The 21,133-nt window shown below is 40.7% G+C and overlaps 1 protein-coding gene across 28 annotated transcripts in view; it reads left to right on the plus strand.

The window, feature by feature from the left end:
- The window catches only part of PDE4DIP (phosphodiesterase 4D interacting protein), a 206,059-nt gene that overhangs the window by 118,767 nt on the left and 66,159 nt on the right, over positions 1-21,133 (plus strand). For 16 of the 28 annotated variants that reach the window (XM_064488900.1, XM_031457924.2, XM_064488894.1 and 13 more), the window contains 2 exons: positions 20,023-20,154; positions 20,844-20,963. In XM_064488900.1, coding sequence (XP_064344970.1) covers positions 20,023-20,154; positions 20,844-20,963 — 252 coding nt within the window. Of the gene's footprint in view, positions 1-11,475; positions 13,408-20,022; positions 20,155-20,843; positions 20,964-21,133 lie in introns of those variants that run through there. The other 12 variants (XM_031457922.2, XM_031457927.2, XM_031457929.2 and 9 more) reach the window with 3 other exon arrangements.

Raw genomic sequence — 21,133 nt, forward strand, 5'->3', positions numbered from 1 at the left:
AAAAGATATAAAGAAATAGTCAGGTGCTTGTACCTGTATGGGAAATCATTGTGAATGTCACAGCAGTCTGATTCAGGCATGTTATATTGCCAGTTGAAGAACAGCAAGTGACAGTGCCTTTAGTAATCAAGTGGCAATACCAAGGTGAAAAACTCTAGGTGAATCCCCCTGCCAAATACCAATAAAATAATCATCCCTTAATTTACATAGCAGTTTAATTCACAGAAAAATCAGAATATATTAATATTGTGTTCAGACATGTAAGAGAATTAAGTCCTTTGTTCAGATGATTATGCAAACAGTTTGAATACCTCCGTCAATGCCGAGAGGAACATTTGAAAGTCATTCAGATTTTGGAACAATGCTTTGTCCTGCCCTCTGCAAGTTACGTAGCACTGCTAGTCCCACCCATCATTGCAAGGACAGCAAAAGCAAGAAGCGCCCCCACAAATTTCCAAAATGCTCTCTAGGATGTGGCTGCTGAGTAAGAACCACTGGTCTAGGGGGTCCTGGCCTTCAAAGGGCTTATAGGCTAATCAGAGATAATGCAGCAGGAAAAATGAAGAGAGAGAAGGAAATATGCTCATTAGTGCTGAAAGGACCCAGAGATGAGAGAGATTAACTCTACCTGTGGAAGTCAGAGAAAGCTTCACCTGGTAGTCACCCTTGACGGGGGGGGGGGGGAGGGGGCTTAGGGCTGAGGACACCAGGTAGAAAGTAGGAGAAGGGCATTCGAGGCAGGGGAACAGTATATGCAGTGGCGTGGAACATATTTCAGGAGCTGGGAGTAATTGGTGTTACCAAATATATGGTAAGTGATGGAGAATGATGGAATACATAGCCAGAAAGTCCCATAAAATGTCAAGCTAACGGCTTCATGTTGTAGGCAATGAAGAATTAAAAATTAAAAAATTAACAGGAATAAAAGCTTATGAGTTGCATTATAAAAAGATAATCCTGGTAGTTGTTTAGACAGAGGACTGACTGAGCAGATAATTGAAGTCACCTCTGGAGACAGCAAATTATGGTTTGACACAGCTATTAACTGCTTCAATAGTCCATTCTGTGAATTTGATAAAGGTAAAGAATATTATAAAACCCAATTATTAAGCACTTTGTCTCTACAGTAATGTGTGACAACTCTTACTATTTGTGACATCTGAAGCCTTTGCTGTGGGTGTTATCCTTGTCTGCTAACAGTAGCAGCATCTTAGTTCTGCTGTGTTATACTCAGACCTTAGTCCACCATGCCACTCGTCACCATGGAGCCACTCCTCTACAGTGTGGAAGGCACAAGTTCAATTTCTGAGCTCTGGGCCAGCTCCACGGAGGCTGAAGAATTCCCTCATCCCCAGCAAGGCCATCCTTGGAATCCCTGATAGAAGTTAGGGGATGAGAGAACTTGAGCTCTGAGGACTGATTCACTTCCTGCACCCACCCCGCCACCAGCCCCTCACCATTGAGAATACATATGACAGTTAGGCTTTAGGAGAAAGAAAGCTCACAGATCTCACACTTCCAGGTTTGAGGTGGCCGAATGAAAAACACTCATCTTACCCCACCTCCCATAGATAAGTATTTCTCACGTGATCCCAGTATGAAAGTCTGGACTGGGGTATAATCTCTGAGTACAGGAAGTTTTACTACAGAGCCTTCCTTCCCTCAAATAAGACAGACAGATTTGATAAAGGTTATTTGATTGAATTGATTTTACTATCCCTCTGTTTTCCTTTTCTATTCTACCAGAACATTGTATAGCACCCCTTTTAGCAGGAGTGTACTTGCATAATACTTACGAACTTCTTTTATATAATTAACTCCATAGAACAGCGAAAAAGGCCATACACTTGACATGCCTCTGACTGACAACAACACTCCAAGTTTGCTTTCAGTCCTCCGTGTCCGGGTTCAGGCAGACAGCACATTGCTGTGATCAGAGTGCTTTTTGATGGAGCTGTCGTCCTGCAGCAACTTGTCTACATCTTTTTTTTACGGGGGAGGCAAAAAATCTAATAAAATGCAGTTTATGAAGCGTTTTTCTCTTCCTTAGTGAAGGTATCCACAGAGTTGCAGGGAAAACCTGGCAAGTGTTCCATTTATTGATATTATTCCACTCTACAGAATGGTGGAAGCTTTATCTCGAAGAACCTTTTAAATGAAACCAGATGGGAAGGTGTGAAGGCAGGGGGAAATAATGCATTTGCAAAGGAATGCCTGGAGGAATTCTTGTTTTGTTTCTTTCCTTTTTTTTTTCCCTCTCCATTTTCCCCCTGAGTATTGTAAAAGCAATATTTATTAATGTATAATTATACTGTGGTTGGCTGAAAAAATGAAATAGGACAGCAGAATTAGGGAGAGGCATCCATTAGGCCATCAGGACCTTCCTACTCACGCAAAGCAGTGGACACTCAAGCCATTGCATTTATGCCTTGTTGGGAACCTAATGTAAATAACACTGCATGCAGTGAGGCAGATCTCCTAAAATAGCAAACATTCCAGTGTTACCATGGAGAGATCTGACGTGGAGGTTAAGGCAAGAATAGGCTCTCAGTGCTCAAGGCAGAGTCTGAAAACCTTGCAGGGATTAGTAGCTCAGGCAGCTCCAGCCAACTTCACGTAAGGAGATTTTTTTTTTTTTAAGAGCAGCTTTTCAGTATCCTCTTCTTAAGCTGATGAATGTGGAAGCTGGAGACTCATTTACAAATCCTCATTCAAGATCACTGTCTCCGAGGCACAACCTTCATTAGTAACATGTCTCAGAAACTGGCTTTCTCAGCTAAGGCAATCATAGTTCATAGAGCAGCAAAGGAGGTGGAAAAAAGAGGGGCTTCTTTACAGCCTCATTGAAAATATTTATTGAGCACTTACAAGGCACAAGGTACTATAAGGTGAAGGAAGAGGAACACAAAGACGTATAATAAGGTTTAGTCTCTGCCTTCTAGGGATTCCAATCTAATTGGAAGGTAAGAAAGTAATGGAAACAAAATACAAAGCAGTAGAAAAAGGAAGAAAATCATGGGCTGGGGTGGCCAGTGAAGATTCTGATCTGTAAGGAATGAGTAGGATTTTAATTAGAGATAAAAATAAGAATCATCAATTTATTCATTCGATTATGTACTGAGATCTAGGAACATAGTGTTCTAAGTACCTCAGAAGATAACAGGATGTGTAAAGTGTGATTTCTTAAGGAGCTTCCCAGCTAAAGGGGAGAAGGCAATGTGGAGAAATGACACACAAATTACTATAGAAGTGCTCTAGAAGTTCAAAGAAGAGAAAGATGTCTTTTGAGGGGATTAAGGAGACAGCTTAAAGGAAATACTTGCAGGTTGGACAGGATTTTGACAGGTGGAGGTGGTAGTAACAGGGAAGAACACTACAAGTAGATAAGACAGAGAGGTAGGGAGGTTCGGGACAAGGAAGCATAGTGAGTATATGTAGAGAGAAGTGAGTGTAGGCTAGAAAGATAGGATGATGCTAGAGTCAGAGGGCCTTAGATGGCAGGTTAAGAAGTTTATGATTATGGGTAAGTCCTTAGGTCTCCAGGTTACTATGCAGGAAAGTGATATATCTGAGATCTGTCTTAGAAAGATTAATCTGGAGAGAGGAGAGAGTAGAAGAGAAAGAAGTTGAGAGGACTAACTATTATGAAATTTCTCTTTCCTAAGATATGAAGTCATTAGAGGATAACCAAGAATGGAAGTTTTGTGCTAAGGCAAGAGAGCAAAATAAATTAAGAAAAGCGATTCATTCATTCATTCATTCATTCATTCATTCCAGTCAGTGACTGTTTATTGAGTGCCTATCATGGCCAGACACTGGTGCTGTTAGGTGCTGGAGAAACAGTTTAAGAATAAACAAGCCAGAGTCCTTTCCCTCAGGGAGCTTACATTCTAATAAGGGAGATAGGTAAATAACCATGTAATAAAACAAATAAATAGTTGCAAATTGTGATAACTACACTGAAAAGAGCAAGGATCAGTGAACTTTTTCTGGAAAAGGCTAGATAGTAAATAATTTAGACTTTGCAGGCCGTAAGATTTCTGCTGTTGTAGTGCAAAAACAGCCAATACATGCAGGACGTGCATGGCTGTGTTCCAGTAAAACTTTATTTATAAAAACAGGGTGGTGTTGGATTTAGCCCACAGTCCACAGTTCCCTGACCCTTAATAGAGAATTAAGAGGAAGGAGAGGGAGGCACTATAGGTAAGGGAAGATGTCAATCAAGAGTTCAGTCTTTCCTGGGATAATTCTGAGATGTCTCTGGCACCTACAGATGCACATACAAATAGGCAGTTGGCCATTAGAGAGTTAACTCCGAGGAGAAATCTGGGATAAAGATACTCTTTCAGTGGTTCTGATCACCAATTCCAACATGTGTGCTGAGAGCAGGGGCACTTCCCACACAACACCAAGCAATTCTTGGACACAGCAGGGTATCCAAGAATTCAACTGAGTTCTGACATTATCTACCTGGAGATAGCATGGATCCCACAGGTTAAAGATACAGTCTTACAAGACTGCCTCCACAGCCCTCCCACTCCCCATCCTCCTCCCTTCCTGCCTCTGGACTTCAGACAGCAGTCACAATCCCAGAGTATCACCTGTGCATCTGACCAGCAATAGACTGGAGGTTCCAACAACCCCCTCCTTGGACTTCGGACTTCAGACACCAGTTGCAAGTCCAGACTGTTACGTGTACTTCTGACTGGCTGGCTATAAATTAGAGGTTCCCATCACCCCCTCCTTAGGTTAGATTAACCTGCTAGAGCAGCTCACAGAACTTAGAGAAATGTTTTACTTACTGGATCCCTGTTTATCACATAAGGATATAACTGGAACAGCGAGATGGGAGATATTCATAGGGCAAGGGATGTGGGAATGGGTGTGGAGCTTCCGTGCCCTCACCAGACATAATACTCTCCCTGAACTTCCACGTGTTCACTAGCCCAGAAGCTCTCTGAACCCAGTCCTCCTGGGTTTTTATGGAGGCTTCATTACAAAAGCATGCTTGATAAAATCATTAACCTTTGGTGATTGATTCAATTTCCACCCTCTTTCCCCTCCCAGGAAGTTGGGGGGTGGGACTGACAACCCTCTAATCCATTCACTTGACACTGCCTCTTCCCCAATCTCTCAGTTATGTGAAGGTGAAGGTGCCTGATTTTTACCTGATGTTGAAGCATCAAGGAGACTACTCTGATCATTGGTCCACCACTGAAGACCCACTGCCGCAGCACACACAGTTCTACCATTCCTCACTGCTTCCTACCCTGGAATCTTTTATGGAGCCCCCTGACCTAAAGTCTAGCTTCTCCAGGTCATCTACTGCCTTCTCCCCCCAGGTGCTGCTGCTTCCCCAGCACACTGACATGGAATGGGGGTGGGTCCCTGTTACTCTTAGACCCCAAGTCTCTTCCCGATACGGGTGAAATCTCACCTTCTCTTTTGTTGACCTCAAAGACATTTCTCTCCTTTTCCCCACTGGGACACCTGGCTTAATCTTCTCAGTGGGTTTAGAATTTTTCAAAGTCAGGAAATACATTTGACCACAGTCAGTCTCTGCTCTTTGCTCTGCCAAAAATCCCTAGTCAAGGGAATGCTAAGAGCCTCACCATCAGACTAGGAAAGATGGAGGTAGGGGTATACAGGGAACACAACTATCCATGTCCAAAAATTTACCATCACCATTTGGTTAGGGAAGAAATGTGAGATGAGCCGAAAGGGAAGTAGATAAGGATCTTTTTGTAGAAATACTGAAATGCCAGGCTAAGGGTTTTGGACTTCATGCCATAGGTAGTGGACAACTATGGATGTTTACTACAAATGTCCTGGAAATAGTATGCAGGAAGACTAAAGGGGTTAGCTTCTAAGGCTGTATGACATGGTTCAGGTTTCAGGTTTTGAGAACCTGAAAAGGAAAATGTGAAGCAACATTTCTGAACACACTTGAGATGTTCAGAAATGGGGTCAAAAAGAACTCAGCTTTGGCTTGAGAGAGAAGGATTCTGAGGAGTTAAAGGTAACAAGTCTTTTGTTTACAAGTCTACTTTGTTGTAGAAAATGATATGCCTGACCTCATCTCTCCTGATGCTGACAATGTTAACCACCCCTCTCATTTTTTGAAACTCTGTTCCCCTCTTACCAGTGTTTTGATTATGGAAGAGCTCGACTTAGTTTTTCCACTTAGTTTTCTGTCACCTAAACTCAGCATGTCCCAAATTATACTTTTCTTTTTTTTGCAAATGGACTCTTCAACTCCCACATTTCTGTTTATTTTGATCATTCTTTTTTACCAGTCTTTCAGACCAGAAACTTATCTGCATTTTTAACCTTCCCCCCCACCCCCCTTCATCCTCTCTGCATGTACATCATCAAGCCTGGCTATTCATTCCTTCAAAATGATTCTCATATTTACCATTTTCTTTCCATTTTTAAAGCAGACCTGTATTATCCCACACATGAGTAATTGCAATGGCTTTAAAACAAGTCTTTCTGTAACCATCCCAAAACGTGTCCCTGAAACTCCAAGCCATCTTGTGGCCTAATTTTCCTAAAATAAACTTGTTATCATGCCGTTCTGTGCTAAAATTTATAACATTAAGTCCACATTCTTTTGCCTTTGTCAAACATTAACCAAATTCTAGTTGCCAAAGCCCCCCCACAGCACAGTGTCTGGCTTAGCTGGCCCTTTGTACATGTTCTTTGAGCAATTATCGAGATGTACAGAGCGTATGTACAGCTAGATGTATAGAGTAGGATGAACCTGGCCATTCAGATGTCCCACAAAATCCTCAACATCTCCCTTTACCTTCAGGTTAGCACCATGTTTAACTCAACTTCCAAGACTTTGGATGATGCCGTTTTGTTTTTCTGGAGTCCTTTCCTTGGTTTCCTCCATCGTAATACTCAAGTCCCACTCTTGCCCTCTTCACCTGTATCAGCCTATACTTATATCCACTTTTTCTGCATTGACAATGAAGTTAAATCAGTAACCTTTAGTTCACCAGTCAGTTGTTCTAACTGTAGCATGCACATTCTCCACCCTTCAGCTAAAATGAAAAGCTCCCTGAAGACAGAGGAAAAAAATATTGAGTTTGCATAAACTGCATTGGTTGACTGATTTAACAAATATTTTGAAATTCACTTAAACAGCTATAGGTATTTAATAACTTGAAAGACTCTAATGTTTACTATTTTAGGATAGATTCTGCTGATAACCATATTACTGTAATCTGCAGTTGAACTTGAAATCTCCTGGTTTTAAAACAAGTATTTTGAAGTGCTGTGTTATTAATTAATGCAAAGCATGTTTCTGGCTTCTTAAAGATTTCCAGCCAGCAGAGGGAAGTCACACACGTGCTTGTGGTGGTACCATTAAGCCTAACTTGGCTTTACTTTGATATTCTTGCATTTCCTCATCTGCTTTAGCTTCTCTATCAGAATCACATTTTTTGTTTTTTTGGTATAGTTTTTAGTAATTAGAACAGCTATTTCCAATGTCATAACTAGGGTAATGAAACCTAATACAACTGGTTTGGGATATGGGGATTTTCCACCTCTTGGAAATTCCCTCCCAGCCCAGAATTAGGTCTTAGAAACATGACAACACAGGGGGTACAAAAGTAGCGACTGTTCTAAGAGAAACTTCCCAGGTCCCCAAATCTAGAGATCAAAACAGAGATAGTGCAAAAGATCCTTACCATAATACTGCTTAGGACTCTTGTTCCAAGTGGGCATACAGTTCTCTAAATTCAACAGCTTTGTTCGTAGTTCTTCATTGATGGGTTTTTCCATTTATCTGCAGAACTTCTGATTTTTGGACTGAGATTTTTCTGAATACAGTTGAAGAGTTCTAATTCGGTAGTTTTCAAAGTGTGGTTTGATCTTTGGGGCTTCAGCTTCAGCATGATCTGGGGATTTGTTAGGAATGCAAATTCTTGAACCCTTCCCCAAGCCAAGTGAATTAGAAATGTGTTAAGTCTACTTTTCAGCGAGCCTTCCAGGTGATTCCGGTGCATGCCAAAGGCTGAAAACCACTGTTTACATTCATTTTGTAGATTAGGAAATTAAGGGACAGATACAAGTGATTTGACCTAGGATATACAGCAAATACGTGCTTGTGAATGCATCTGTTGGTCCATTTTGAGGGCAAACTGCTGATATATAAAATGAATCACTTGTTTAATTCATTATAGCTTATCATAATACGAAACTTGTTCTCAGTAAAATTTTCTTTTACTATGTACCTTTGATAAGTTTTAGAAGTAATCATCCTATTATAAATCATCCCAAAAGACATAGGTCTCACCTTAATAACATGCTTTGCTTCAATCATAAATGTGTGGTGTGTAAATGTATATAAAATAATAATTTCCAAAGCTCACATAGATAGGAACTATGAAATTCTGAAATTGCAGTTGGGCCTTTTATAGAATTTCTTCTGGGCTATATTTTATCTTTTCAGTTTTCAAAGCTATTCTTATAATAAAGTGGGGATTACTTTCCACCAAAGAAATCACTCAGATTAAAAGTTTATGGGTAATACATATTTTTATATTTATTTACTCCTTTTAATATTTTTAAGTGAACTATACTAACAGATAAAATCTACAGATCTAAGCATTCAGTTAAGTGAGCTTTAAAACTACATGTCCATGTAACCATCACCCAAAACAAGATATAGAACATTTTCATCACCCTAGAAAATTTCTTTGTTCCCCTCTGCAGTCAGTTCTCATCCTACCTCACTCCCCATAGCCACTTTCTGAATTTCTATCATTATAGGAATTGTCAGACTTTGAGCTGTTAGACTTAAAACATATGGAATCACATGGGATGTACAGATGTGGCTTATTTCACTTAACATGCTTTTGAGACTCATTCATGTTGTGGGTATCAGAGTTTATTCCTTTTTCATTGGTGGTTAGTCTTACATTATATGAACATATCAAAATGTGTTTATCCTACCTTTTTCTTAATAACAAATTTTTTCTTCTCATAAACACATTATGTGCTTATTTTAGAAAATTACAGAATACAAATAAGGAAAGAAGAAAATCAGTAACAACAATTCCACTCTCCAGACACAATCACTATTTAATAACTTGTCTATCCCCTTGAATCCTTGTTTCTATAAGTTGTCCACATATATTATATATATTTATAATATATATTACAAAAATTATTATTTTAGGATCAAGTTTTACCACTCAGACTTTTAAGTGTCTTAAATTGGCACAATTCTTAGTTTTAACTATAGAGTATTTCCTAGTTTTAAAACCTTTTAAAAACAGTATGTGAATATACATTCATTGCCCAAAACTCAAATGATACATGGTGTATAGAATAAAAATAAATGTTCCTGTTTGGCTCCCCAGTTTGCTTGACTCCCCATAGGTAGCCAGTGTTAACTCAATACACAATCCTTATCAAGTTGCTACTGATAAGAACCATGAAGTGCTGAACTTATCATCACATAATTTTTCTTCTAAGTTTCATTTTTTGGTTTTTATTTTCAAGTGTTATGGTCTATACAAAGTGATCTTTTAGTTTTCCAATACCAAGTGATCATATTGGGAGAAGTTCTGGTATTCTAGTTTACTATCCACTTTGAATCTTGGTCTTTAAATATTTTCTCTAGGAGTGGAGAGAGTGCTATCTTCAAATTTTCTTCAATTGTTGAGTGATTTATTCCTATCTGTTGCTGGAAGCTGTCTCTTTCAGGATGTTGCTCTTTAATTATAGCAAATATATTCTTCAATGGTAAATTGCCTTTTCTCTACTTGTACTGACTTGCACTTCTGGGCCAATTACCTACATATTGTCATTAAAGTTTAGAGACACAGGTCAGATGCAAAATCTTATGAAGGAAAATAGAATAATACAAAGTACTATTCAGAATTTGCTCCTGAAGAGTACTTTGTTTCATTAGCATTTTCCCCAATAGGAAAACGTGGCTTGCACTGCCAGTCAAAGATGAGGCCTTGATTAATGTCTTAATTTGCATTCTTTGGACTTTTGAGTCCTTGCTGTTCTTTAGGACAATACTTAGGACAGGGTACAGCAGGGTAGGAGTGTGCTGGCAGGTTAGAAACTCCTTGCCTCTCTACAGATCACTATAGATTCCAAAGATTGTTACTTAATTTCTGACTCTGAAGCTTATATACCTAGAAGCAGGCAAAAATGCACCTGTAGCGAGTTTCACTCTATTTTACATTCTTGGTTTCGGGGCCTGAAGATGAATATTTCGGTGAAATCACAGATGTAGAGTTCTATAGCCTACTAAACCCAAAGCTCTAAGGACGATCCTTATCTCTCACAAAGGAGCTACTAAGATTTTGTTTTGATGATTAAATAAGAGAACGATACAATCTTATGTGTGCAGAGCCCCATAAAGCTTTAAGGTTACTTTAACCTATTCCCATTATAATAATAATAAAATAATAATATTAGCTATTATTTAATGAGCCAGATTCTGTTAAAGCACTTTCCCAAATCATCTCATTTAATCCTCAATAAAAAGTCTGGACGCTCTCACTGAAGGCATTTGGATGTCTCCAGGTTTAGGAGTATGGGGTCTGTCCTGCAGATGGGGTTCAGAAATACTTAAGACTGTTGCTGACCTTAACTCACAAGGTCAAGTTAGTGAAGAGTAGCATTATCGTTCAAGTGCAAAGTGTCCTGCTCTGGGGAAGCTCCAGGTGATTGCTTGGGACTGTTTCTCCTCCCATCTGGAGTCTGCATATCTCTTAAGACAGGAGAGAATTCTTTATTACAAATGGATGCTGACACCTCGATTCCACCTAGAGAGAGCTCCAGTTCCCCTTGTGTGCACCCAAGTTCTAGACATAAGGGTGGGGTGACTCACTACTGGATAATGTGGAATAAGACAGGGTCCTAACTGAAGTCAGGGAAATTCCCAGCTCCATTTCTGCAGATCGAAGCCCTCCCTGACCCTCTGGACTCTTGCTCAGATAAACAAGGCCTTTTGTTCTGGTGTTTTGTCTCCCCTTCCCGCCTCAAAATAAGACCTGCAGTCTACCTGAACCTGAAGGAGGATTCGGTGATGGCAGTCTACGCTCAGGTGTCAACATTCTTGAAAAAAAAGCTCATTTTCTCTTCTATCATCTTCAAAATCTTGGTTAACCAGCTACATTCATGTGGTATATTTGATGGGCTCTTTCTCAGGTGTCTGCTTTATGCCTTCTCTCGATTTCTTTTCTTAAAAAGGGCGAATCATCCAGGAATGCTAAACTCAACCTCAACATCATGAAGAGAAACACTTGTCCTCTTTTCTAGATAAGCCCAACAGTCGAGGGAAAGGTCGAACTGAGACTCCTAAGATCCGCCCTACCTGCCTGCCCCCCGCTGGTTTATCAACCCTTTCTCCCCGGGGCCTTTTACGCCTCAGGGCCTGTTAATTCCGGCACCGGACTGGGTGGGGAGGGGTTGCAGGCCGGAGGGAGGTGGCGCGCAGCGGTACCTAGTGGTGCTGCCAGGCTGCTCCATCCAGGGTACGTGGCACTACCCGTGGAGAGAGGGGGAGGGGATTCGGCTTTCTCCTCCCCACGCAGAGCCTCGGAACATCCCGCAGCGGCAGGAGGGAGGATCCGTGAGGGAACTGGCGCGCTCTTGGGGTGAAATTTTAGCAGTTGAAAGTGTCCTGGCAGTGGTCGGCATCCGCCCTGCTTTCCAACCGGGTACCCACTGTGAGCCAGGTCAGCGTTTTACGGCGAGCAGCAGTAAGTAAGCTGGAGGCGAGCGGACGCACTCGCCACCCCGCATGCGCAGAGCGAGGAGCCGGCCTCCCGGACTACAGCTCCCAGAGGAGTTTGCCGGTGGCCGCAGGCGCCGGGCCGCTGGCGCCATCTTGAAATCTGATCCTCAATCTCCGCGGCTTTGCGTCAGCAGCGGGCGGCAGCCAGTGCACCGAGAACCCAGCCTGTTAACAGGGAGGACATTGAGGACGCGGCGGTGGCGGGAGAGACAGCTGGAGGAGACGCGGCAGGTTTCTAGCGCGGCCTGCGCTGCTGTCACTCAGCATCCCCCTGAAGCGTTTCCTCGCCCGCCCCCTCCCGGACGGGCGGGGCGGGGCTGACCACTCTGGTACCCAGAGCCCGCGCTCGGCTGGCTGAGGAGCGCCCCTGCAGAGTGGGGACCTCACCCAGCTGTGCCATGCGGGCCGGAGGCCACCGAGGCGGGAGACGGAACGCAGCCAAGCACCGGTGAATGATCACCGCGCAGCAGCCGCCTCCAGGAAGCTCGGCAACCGCAGGAGAGAAGATGAAGGAGATTTGCAGGATCTGTGCCCGCGAGCTGTGCGGAAACCAGCGGCGCTGGATCTTCCACACGGCATCCAAGCTCAACCTCCAGGTTCTACTTTCGCACGTTCTGGGCAAGGATGTCTCTCGAGATGGCAAAGCTGAGTTTGCTTGCAGCAAGTGTGCTTTCATGCTTGATCGGATCTATAGATTTGACACCGTCATTGCCCGGATCGAAGCCCTTTCAATTGAGCGCTTGCAAAAGCTGCTGCTGGAGAAGGACCGCCTCAAGTTCTGCATTGCTAGTATGTATCGGAAGAATAACGATGACACTGGCGCGGAGACCAAGGCGGGGAATGGGACGGTTGACATTTCCGGCTTACCTGATGTTAGATACTCTGCACTGCTCCAGGAAGACTTTGCCTATTCAGGGTTTGAGTGTTGGGTAGAAAATGAGGATCAGATTCAGGAGCTACACAGCTGCCATGCTTCCGAAGGTCCCGGTAACCGACCCAGGAGATGCCGTGGCTGTGCAGCTTTGCGGGTTGCTGATTCTGACTATGAAGCCATTTGTAAGGTGCCTCGAAAGGTGGCGAAAAGTATTTCGTGTGGCCCTTCTACCAGGTGGTCCACCAGCATTTGCACTGAAGAACAGGCATTGTCTGAGGTTGGGCCACCGGATTTACCAAGTACGAAGATACCCCCAGATGGAGAAAGCATGGAGGAAGGGACACCAGGATCCTCTGTGGAATCTTTGGATGCAAGTGTCCAGGCTAGTCCTCCACAACAAAAGGATGAGGAAACTGAGCGAGGTGCAAAGGAACTTGTAAAGTGTGACTGTTGTTCTGATGAACAGGCGCCACAGCATATGTGTAACCACAAGCTGGAGCTAGCTCTTAGCATGATTAAAGGTCTTGATTATAAGCCCATCCAGAGCCCCCGAGGGAGCAAGCTTCCTATTCCAGTGAAATCCAGCCCACCTGGAGCCAGGCCTGGCCATATCATGACAGATGGAGTTAGTTCTGGTTTCCTTAACAGGTCTTTGAAACCCCTTTACAGGACACCTGTGAGTTATCCCTTGGAGATTTCAGACCTGCAGGAGCTGTGGGATGATCTCTGGGAGGAGTATTTGCCACTCCGGGTCCAGGTATACAAAATGGCTGCATAGTGCCTTTCTGATTAAAGTTAGCTGGCCTCAGGCTTCACGTGATTTCTGTCTAGGTGAAGGTTGATAATACTCTGCACTTGAGAAAATTAATCATTGAGCCCATTTTTGCTGTACCTTTTGCTTGTGTCCTTTTTAGTAAATGTGGTTCACGCTCAGATAATATGCTTTTCACAATCCTCTTTATTATGTCGTCTTTTGGCCTTCCCATTAATTACCAAAATTGCACTTTTTTTTTAAGACAAAAAGAGAAAGATTCCTAATTCACTTTTATCCTACAAAAAATTTAATCTTATTTCTGGCACTAGAACTCTTTCCTCTTACCTCCTTTGCCTCCCCTGTCTCTCCTTTTTTTGTTTCATTTTCATTTTTAGATTTATAAATATTTTTTACTTGGTAAGGGAGTTCTCTAGTTAGTCCTCCCTAGAGCACTGAGCCTTTCATCCCCATGTTTGCCTCAAACTGATCAGAGCATAGGGTAAAGGTTTGGGGAAAGCCTATTAATCCACCAAAGTGGTGTAATACCTGGGCAATATTTATAATAAGTTAAGGTCATTTGAGGACTTATGATGACTTGTTCAGAAAAGAGACCTGGGAATTCGAGTGTTGTTACGTAAAATGTTAAGGCAAAAACTGTTTATAGCTCTGTCAAAAGAGGTTTGATATTAACAAAGGATTCATCCATTACTGGGTGATAGGAGAGTTTTATTTGTTATACTTTGGAATCAACGACTAAAAGATGGCAGTTGGTCTTAATTTGAACTACTCATGTCTACCCAACTGATTTCATTCCAACTTTTTAAGTCTATCTAGGGACTTGACAGATGCTATTTTGTTTCTGTAGCAACAGTAATCAGTAGATTCAATTAACTTTGTGAAACTTCTGGCATGTTCAACTTGATACAAATTCTTTAGTGTTACCATTACAAAGGTGGACAATCTGGAAGGCGTTTATGGAAAGCCTGCTCCGTCAACATCATGCCAGGAAATTAGAGCTTCTAAATGAGATTGTTGATTGTCACTTGAAATTTTTGAAAAGTCATTCTGTTATCTAAAGTTTGCATCACAATAAGAAGATGGGGGAAATATTTTTGAATTTGCACAAAATTGTCAGAAACAGCATATGAAAAAGTATAGATATCAAAAAGTTTAAAATGTGTTTTCATTTGTATAAAATGTTTAGTATGCCTAACACTTGTGTACTTTTCTTTTGCTTCTTTTTCTCTCATTGGAGCTTTGCAGCTGAATTTGGGCTTTACAGTACAGTATTTCTTTGAGCAGACATAGATGTCAGATTAAACATGGTGTTTTCATATTAGGATCTAAAAACAGTCTGGACAGGGTGGATGGGAAATAAACTTTTTCCCCTCTTGAAATAGGGCCAATAGGGGAGGGTATAGCTCAGTAGTAGAGTGCATGCTTAGCATGCACGAGGTCCTGAGTTCAATCCCCAGTACCTCCATTAAAATAAATAAATAAATAAATAAACCTAAAAATGGCCAATATTGTAGAAAGTTAAAGACTTAGAAAATCACAGGTAAAACAAAAGGAGTTTTTCCTCCATATTAAAATAAAAATTCTTTGTTGGTGCCTGGACTCAACAATTCTGGAGTTGGGAAGGATTTTAAAGATCCTCTCACACAGGCTCTCAGTTGAGAGACATGGAAAGCTCATGATTTCAATAACTTAGCCCAGGAAGAGCCAAAGATTCCTAACCATTCTCAGCCAAGCAAGACCTTTTTATTCTATGTATTAAGCCACATTGCCTGATGTACATTGAATTAAATAAGTACTTATTTTAAATGAAGAGTCTTTTTTCTAAAAATCTAAGGATTCCAGGAGGATTCTTTAGGGATTCTGTGAAGAAATTTGTCATCCTAGTGAGCACATTTAAGATACGGTGATTGTAGGTCAAGGCCCTTTACTTCACTGAATTTAGACACTGGAAAAATTGACCTTTAACACAGCAGGGTATATGACCTTTCTCCTGTCGCCTGGCCTATGGTCTTTACTGTTCGTAGAAGAATAAGACATTGGGAGGAGGAAGAAAATATTCAGCTTGAAGAATAATGGCATTTAATTCCTATGCTTTTTTTCCTCCAATAATTAAGGATGTGGAGGGAAATAGATTAATTAGGCTCAAAGTGTTTATAAGTAAAATGTGTATTTTGGATCCCGGATCTGTTGTTTAAGTAAGCCTGGTTGACTTAAGCTCCTTAGGGCCTGCTATGCTTTATGGCAAAACCAGAGCTAAGTGGGACAAAGGCAGGATAGTTTTTGTTTGCTTTCTGAACAAATGTGGAAAGAATAGAAATAAGTGTAAATTACCTTTGATAGTTCTCTTTTTAGTTTGCAGAAATAAAAAACATGAAAGAAAAAAAAGTGTTTCCTTTAGTTAAATTCTACTGCAGATACGAAGACAAGCTCTTATCCTAAAGAGCAAAATTGTCCTGTAAGGTCATTTTGATTCCTTTGTTTAATCTAGTCACCCCATGCTAGGCACTGCTGGATGTCACCGCCAGAACCACTCCTAATTGCTTTTCTTCATTTTCTTTCTTAAAGAAAAGCAGCAGCACTGTAGTTCAGCCTACTCATTTTTTTAATATTATAAAAACTGACTTATTTGCCTTCTACAGAGTTTATGTCCGAAGGCCTGAGTTTGTTCAAAAATCTAAAGAAAGATTTGAAGCCTTATTCTAGCTGGGTAATTTCCTTCTTTATTGCCTGGCCCTAAACTAGAAAAGCTGTGATAGGAGGGGTGTGGTCCTTTACTAAACGTCAGTGCAGCTCTGGCTTATGTGCAGTTTCCTTTTCTACCTAAATTCAGAGAGCAGGAGATCTTTGCTTCAAGCCTTTCAGTGCCAGGGTCTGGTCTGCTCCTGTGTGACTGATGGATTTATCCCTCTCATAGTTTAGCTGTATTATCCAGATCAGGCCTTTTGGAAGGTGTAAGCATTAGATGCTGGTCAGATTGGGCTTTTAATTTTGTGCTAGTGGATAGTTCTGGTATATCTCCTATTACTAACAATAGGATAGAAAATTATGATAGTTGGAGCTTTATGAGTTGCTGTTATGACTAGGAAAGTGTCAAGAAAAATGCTGTTAATCTAGAAGATCTAAATAACTGCCTTTTAGCCTAAAGGTCTTACATTATGCAACATGAGGCCTGGAAGAAGTTCTCTTTTCTGATGCTGAAAAGCATTTGTCCTGAGTCAAAGGCAACTTAATTTAAAGTTATATTATGATTACAGGTGTGATTTTAGTAACTAGTAGCCTGGAGATTAACACTGATTCAAATAAGTATTACTGATTTCAGGCTTTACAAAGTGGTCATGGGAGTGATTGCTTTACATACTTGATACATCACAAGAGTTCATTATGAGCTGTTTACTCAGTGGGACTTTGTTAAGTGCTCTTTTGGCAGACTTATCTGAAAGGACATTGTTTTTCCCTGAGATTTAGAATAATAAAGTATTATGAATAAAGAATAAATGAACATCTTCTAGCCTTTAGGTCAATCAGTGTATTACATTTACAGAATTAGGGGTTTCCTCTGATTATTCATGCCAGTGTGGGTTCAGATGAGACCCTGATTCGTCATGTCCTCTCCTGTGGCATTCTTTGGCTTTAAAGTTGATGTTGAAATATCTATATTAAACATCTATCTATCTGTCTCTCTATCTATTTATCTTTCTGGTCTTATGTCTAAGAGAGCTGCTGAAGGATTAGAACATTGGACTGGGAATTAGGAGACAGGCCTGTTTTTGTTTGCTTGCTTTTGTTTTTATTGTTCACTTATTAAACAAAAAATTTTGGTCCCTGCAATATTCCAGGGATTATGGTAGGTTTATAGAGATGAAAGATAAGTTAGCAACTTAAGTGAATTCAGTTTAGTTGGATCCTTTTCCTGATTTCCATTGTAACTTTGGAAAAATTAGTTACCTGCTCTAAGTCTCCATTTCCTCAAATGTAAGATGAGATTGAACCAGATGGTTAGTTTGTAAAGTGTCCTTCACAGCTCTAAGATTCTTTGGCTTTAAGTGATTAAACATGGCCACCTTCCCTGTCATTTAAAACTTGACGCTATTTTCTTTAATTCTGCTTGTTATAGTTTAAATTAGACAAGTATCTTATAATAGATGTTGTTGGAAAGTTGTTTCACATCTAGGAAGTAAGAGGTCAGGTTTTATAGAGAATGTTTTGTCATTAAATAAATGCTAAAATCATTTATCAGTTAGAATTGTTGAAAATATGTGTTAAAATACTTACCTCTCCCATGGTGCGACATAATTTACTTTGCTTCCCGGCAGGGCTCCCTGTTATACCCACAACAACAGATATCTCAATTTTTCTAGGAGTCCTGTCCTCGCTTCTTTGTCCTTCTCCCTCTCCCACCATCCAGCCCTGGTGACTCTACCTTTAAAATACATCCAAATCTACCCATTTCTCTCCCCCTCCGTTACAGCCACCATCATCCAAGCCACTCTTACCTTTCACTTACACTGCAGCAGCCTCCTGGCTGATGTCCCGTTTCTGCTGGTGCTTCCCTGCAATCCATTCATCACAGAGCAGCAACTAGAGCCATCTTTTTAAAATTTAAATATGATCGATTACTTTTCTGTTAAAAACACTGGAGTCCATTCTCATTTCAATGAGAATGAAATCCAGCTTCATCACCTCTGGTGTACGGAAGCTGTATCCATCTGGTCTGGCCCTGGCCTTCCTTCCCACCCCATCATGTGTTTCCATCCCCTTTACCCATTATTCTCTAGCCGTGTGCTATTCAGCAAGGCAGCTGCTAGCCTTATGTGGCTGTTGAGCATTTGCCATGTGGCTAGTCTAAACAGATATGCTGCTGAGTGTAAAATATACCCCTAAGAATGTAGTGTATCTTGTTAATAACTTTTATACTGAATACGTGCTTATGTTAATATATAGTATAATATATTGGGTCAAATAAAATGTTTTATTAAAATTAAGTTTACCTATTTCTTTTCACTTTAGTCAGTGAAGTTATTAGAAAATTTTAATTTCAATATATGGCTCACACTATATTTCTATCGGAAAATTTTACTCTAGCCAGTTGGGCCTTTCTCTTTCCCAAGGTCATATTCACCCTAGGTCCTTTCCATGGGCATTTCCTCTGCCTAGGATATTTTGTTGATCTTTGCAGAGCTGGCTCCTTATCCTGTAGATCTCCATTTGAATGCTGCCTGATAGAGATCTTCCACTGATCAGCCAGTTTAGAGCAGCTTAACCACTTTGTCATGCTTTTCTGTTTCACAATATAGGGCTTGTCATTATCCTATATTTTGTGTATTCTCTTGTTCTTCTATTATGTAGCTCCCCACCCCGACTCCCACAGTGCTTTGCACATTATGGTACTTAATAGATGTTTTAAAAAATGATAAATAGCACTGGAAGAATAGAAAATTATTCCTCTGAAATCTTTACACTTCCGGTCAGTCACTGGTAGGAAGGGATTTGAGGTAAGCTGTAGCCTCACTGCCTGGAAGGTGGTAATAAGAGTTTGAATGTGTGAGATAAAGAAAAAATGAATAGCAATCGCCTTTTTTTCTCTTAATGGATTTATATTTTTTTCTAATTGGAGTGGGAATGGGGGAGGGCAGGAGAGAGGAGATGGAATTTAATGCCACAGTGAATTCCTAACGTTTTATTTTTGTATCTTAGCTTATAATGTTAGGTACAGTTCAATAAGTTTGTCTGAGTCTGATCGATTGTCCCAGATATATGTTTTTTTCCTCCTGAATCTTTTTGGTGAATTGATGTTCCTGTAAAACATACCTCCTTCCCAGAACACTATGGATTTTTAAATTTATTTTAATTTTTTAACTTTTTATTTTGAAATAATTTCCAGCTTACAGAGAAGTCATAAAAGAACCCCCAGATTCACCAGTTGCTCGTATTTGCCAGATCCACCAGTTGCTAATGTTTTGCTACATTTGCACTCCCACTGTCTATAGATACATCTTTTTATTCCTGAACTGTTTGCAGATATTATGCATCTTTACACTCAATAAGCATGTATTGCCTAAAGATAAAAACAGCTCTTACATAACTAAAGTAAATTACCAAATTTAGGAAATTTAGTATTGATAAAACACTGTTATCTAACATATAGTCCATATTCAAAATCTGCCCATTTTTCCAATAATGTGAATAAGCATGTTATAAAAAAGATAATTGAACTATAACTCTTCTTCTTTTAGTGACGGTATAAGTTTGACTTTTTGAATTCCCTGATTGAAAATAGGATAAAGCGAATATTTGGTCATCATAAGCATTTTTTAAAAATCCTCCCTTTTTAAACTCTGAATTACTTGCTTCAGCTGAACAGTGTTTGTGTGGGTTCGTAGGGGAAGGTGGGAAGGGAGGTAGGGAATATCGTAAGGATGGAGGTGGATCTGCTTGTAGTAAGGAACAGGACTGTCTTTAGGAACTCACACTGAGAATCCATGCAGCAGCTCTGATTTTCTAAGTCTCTGGCAAAAGATGCCAAAGACATATGAAGATAAAATTAAAATTTATTATTGGCTACATTTAACTCAACTTACTCGTCTTGCTGCTTCTTCCTAGCCCGTGACCGAAGAGTTACTCAAACAACAAAAGCTGAACTCAGATGAGACTGTTATAACTCAGCAGTCTGTATCTGATTCCCATTTGGCAGAACTCCAGGAAAAAATCCAGCAAACAGAGGCTGCCAACAAGGTATGATCAGCCCCACGCCCTTGGCGATCACAGGGTCTCCTGGGGATGGGACTGGCTCTCGTTGAGCCTGTTAACCTCTCTGAGTTGGACCTGGGACATGGAGACTGTACACCTGGTGCTGTGTTGAGTATATGGTTAAAACTGTAGTTCTTCCCTTTATCTCTCATCAGGGTTTTAACCTGTTCTGTGTAGATCAGATTTCTGGTGCTTTTAGGGATGAAATTAAAACTTGAATGCAGTCTAACTGGATAAGGCCCCGAGACAAAGGTTTATGCTTTTGATTTTAGCTTAATTTCTTACCCCTTTATACCCACGGATTTTAACAACTATTTAGAAGAAAACTCCCACAATTTGGGATGCTCCCCTCCTGGCTGGCTGAGCCCTTGTGTGCTGTCCTGTAGCAGGTGCTCTGTAGCAGAAGCTCCTTGGTCTTTGTGTAAAGGATCCACAATGACTCCTGTGGACAAGTGCCAGTATGGCTACCGTCATGCAGAAAGCACAGTGCATGAGAACTGAAGCAACTGAGTACTGAAGGAAGTGTTTTATATTTCCTGCTGCTTTCTCTTGCTGATTGACCTAGGACTAATGGTTACCATACGTGGGGAAAACAGCACATAGTTGTATTTGAGGTTGAAAGAAATCAACCATCAAATCATTGACCTTACAAACTGTTTCTTTGCTGAATTCAGATTCTTCAAGAAAAACTGAATGAAATGAGCTGTGAACTAAAGTCTGCTCAGGAGTCATCTCAGAAGCAAGATGGTACAATTCAAAGCCTCAAGGAAACTCTGAAAAGCAGAGAAAGTGAGGTAAAATGTTTGGCAGTCAAGGACCTGGGAGGAAACAATTTGTCCCATCAAAGCAGACGCGTATTCTCTAATTTTTAGAAGTGGATATTGTTAGACTAAGAGATCTTAGTGTCATCTGCATTGGTATTCTCTACCCAAATCTGTACAGGCAAGATGGAATTTATATTTAA

The sequence above is a fragment of the Camelus dromedarius genome, chromosome 9 (genome assembly GCF_036321535.1).
Source record: "Camelus dromedarius isolate mCamDro1 chromosome 9, mCamDro1.pat, whole genome shotgun sequence".
Classification (NCBI taxonomy): Eukaryota; Metazoa; Chordata; class Mammalia; order Artiodactyla; family Camelidae; genus Camelus; species Camelus dromedarius.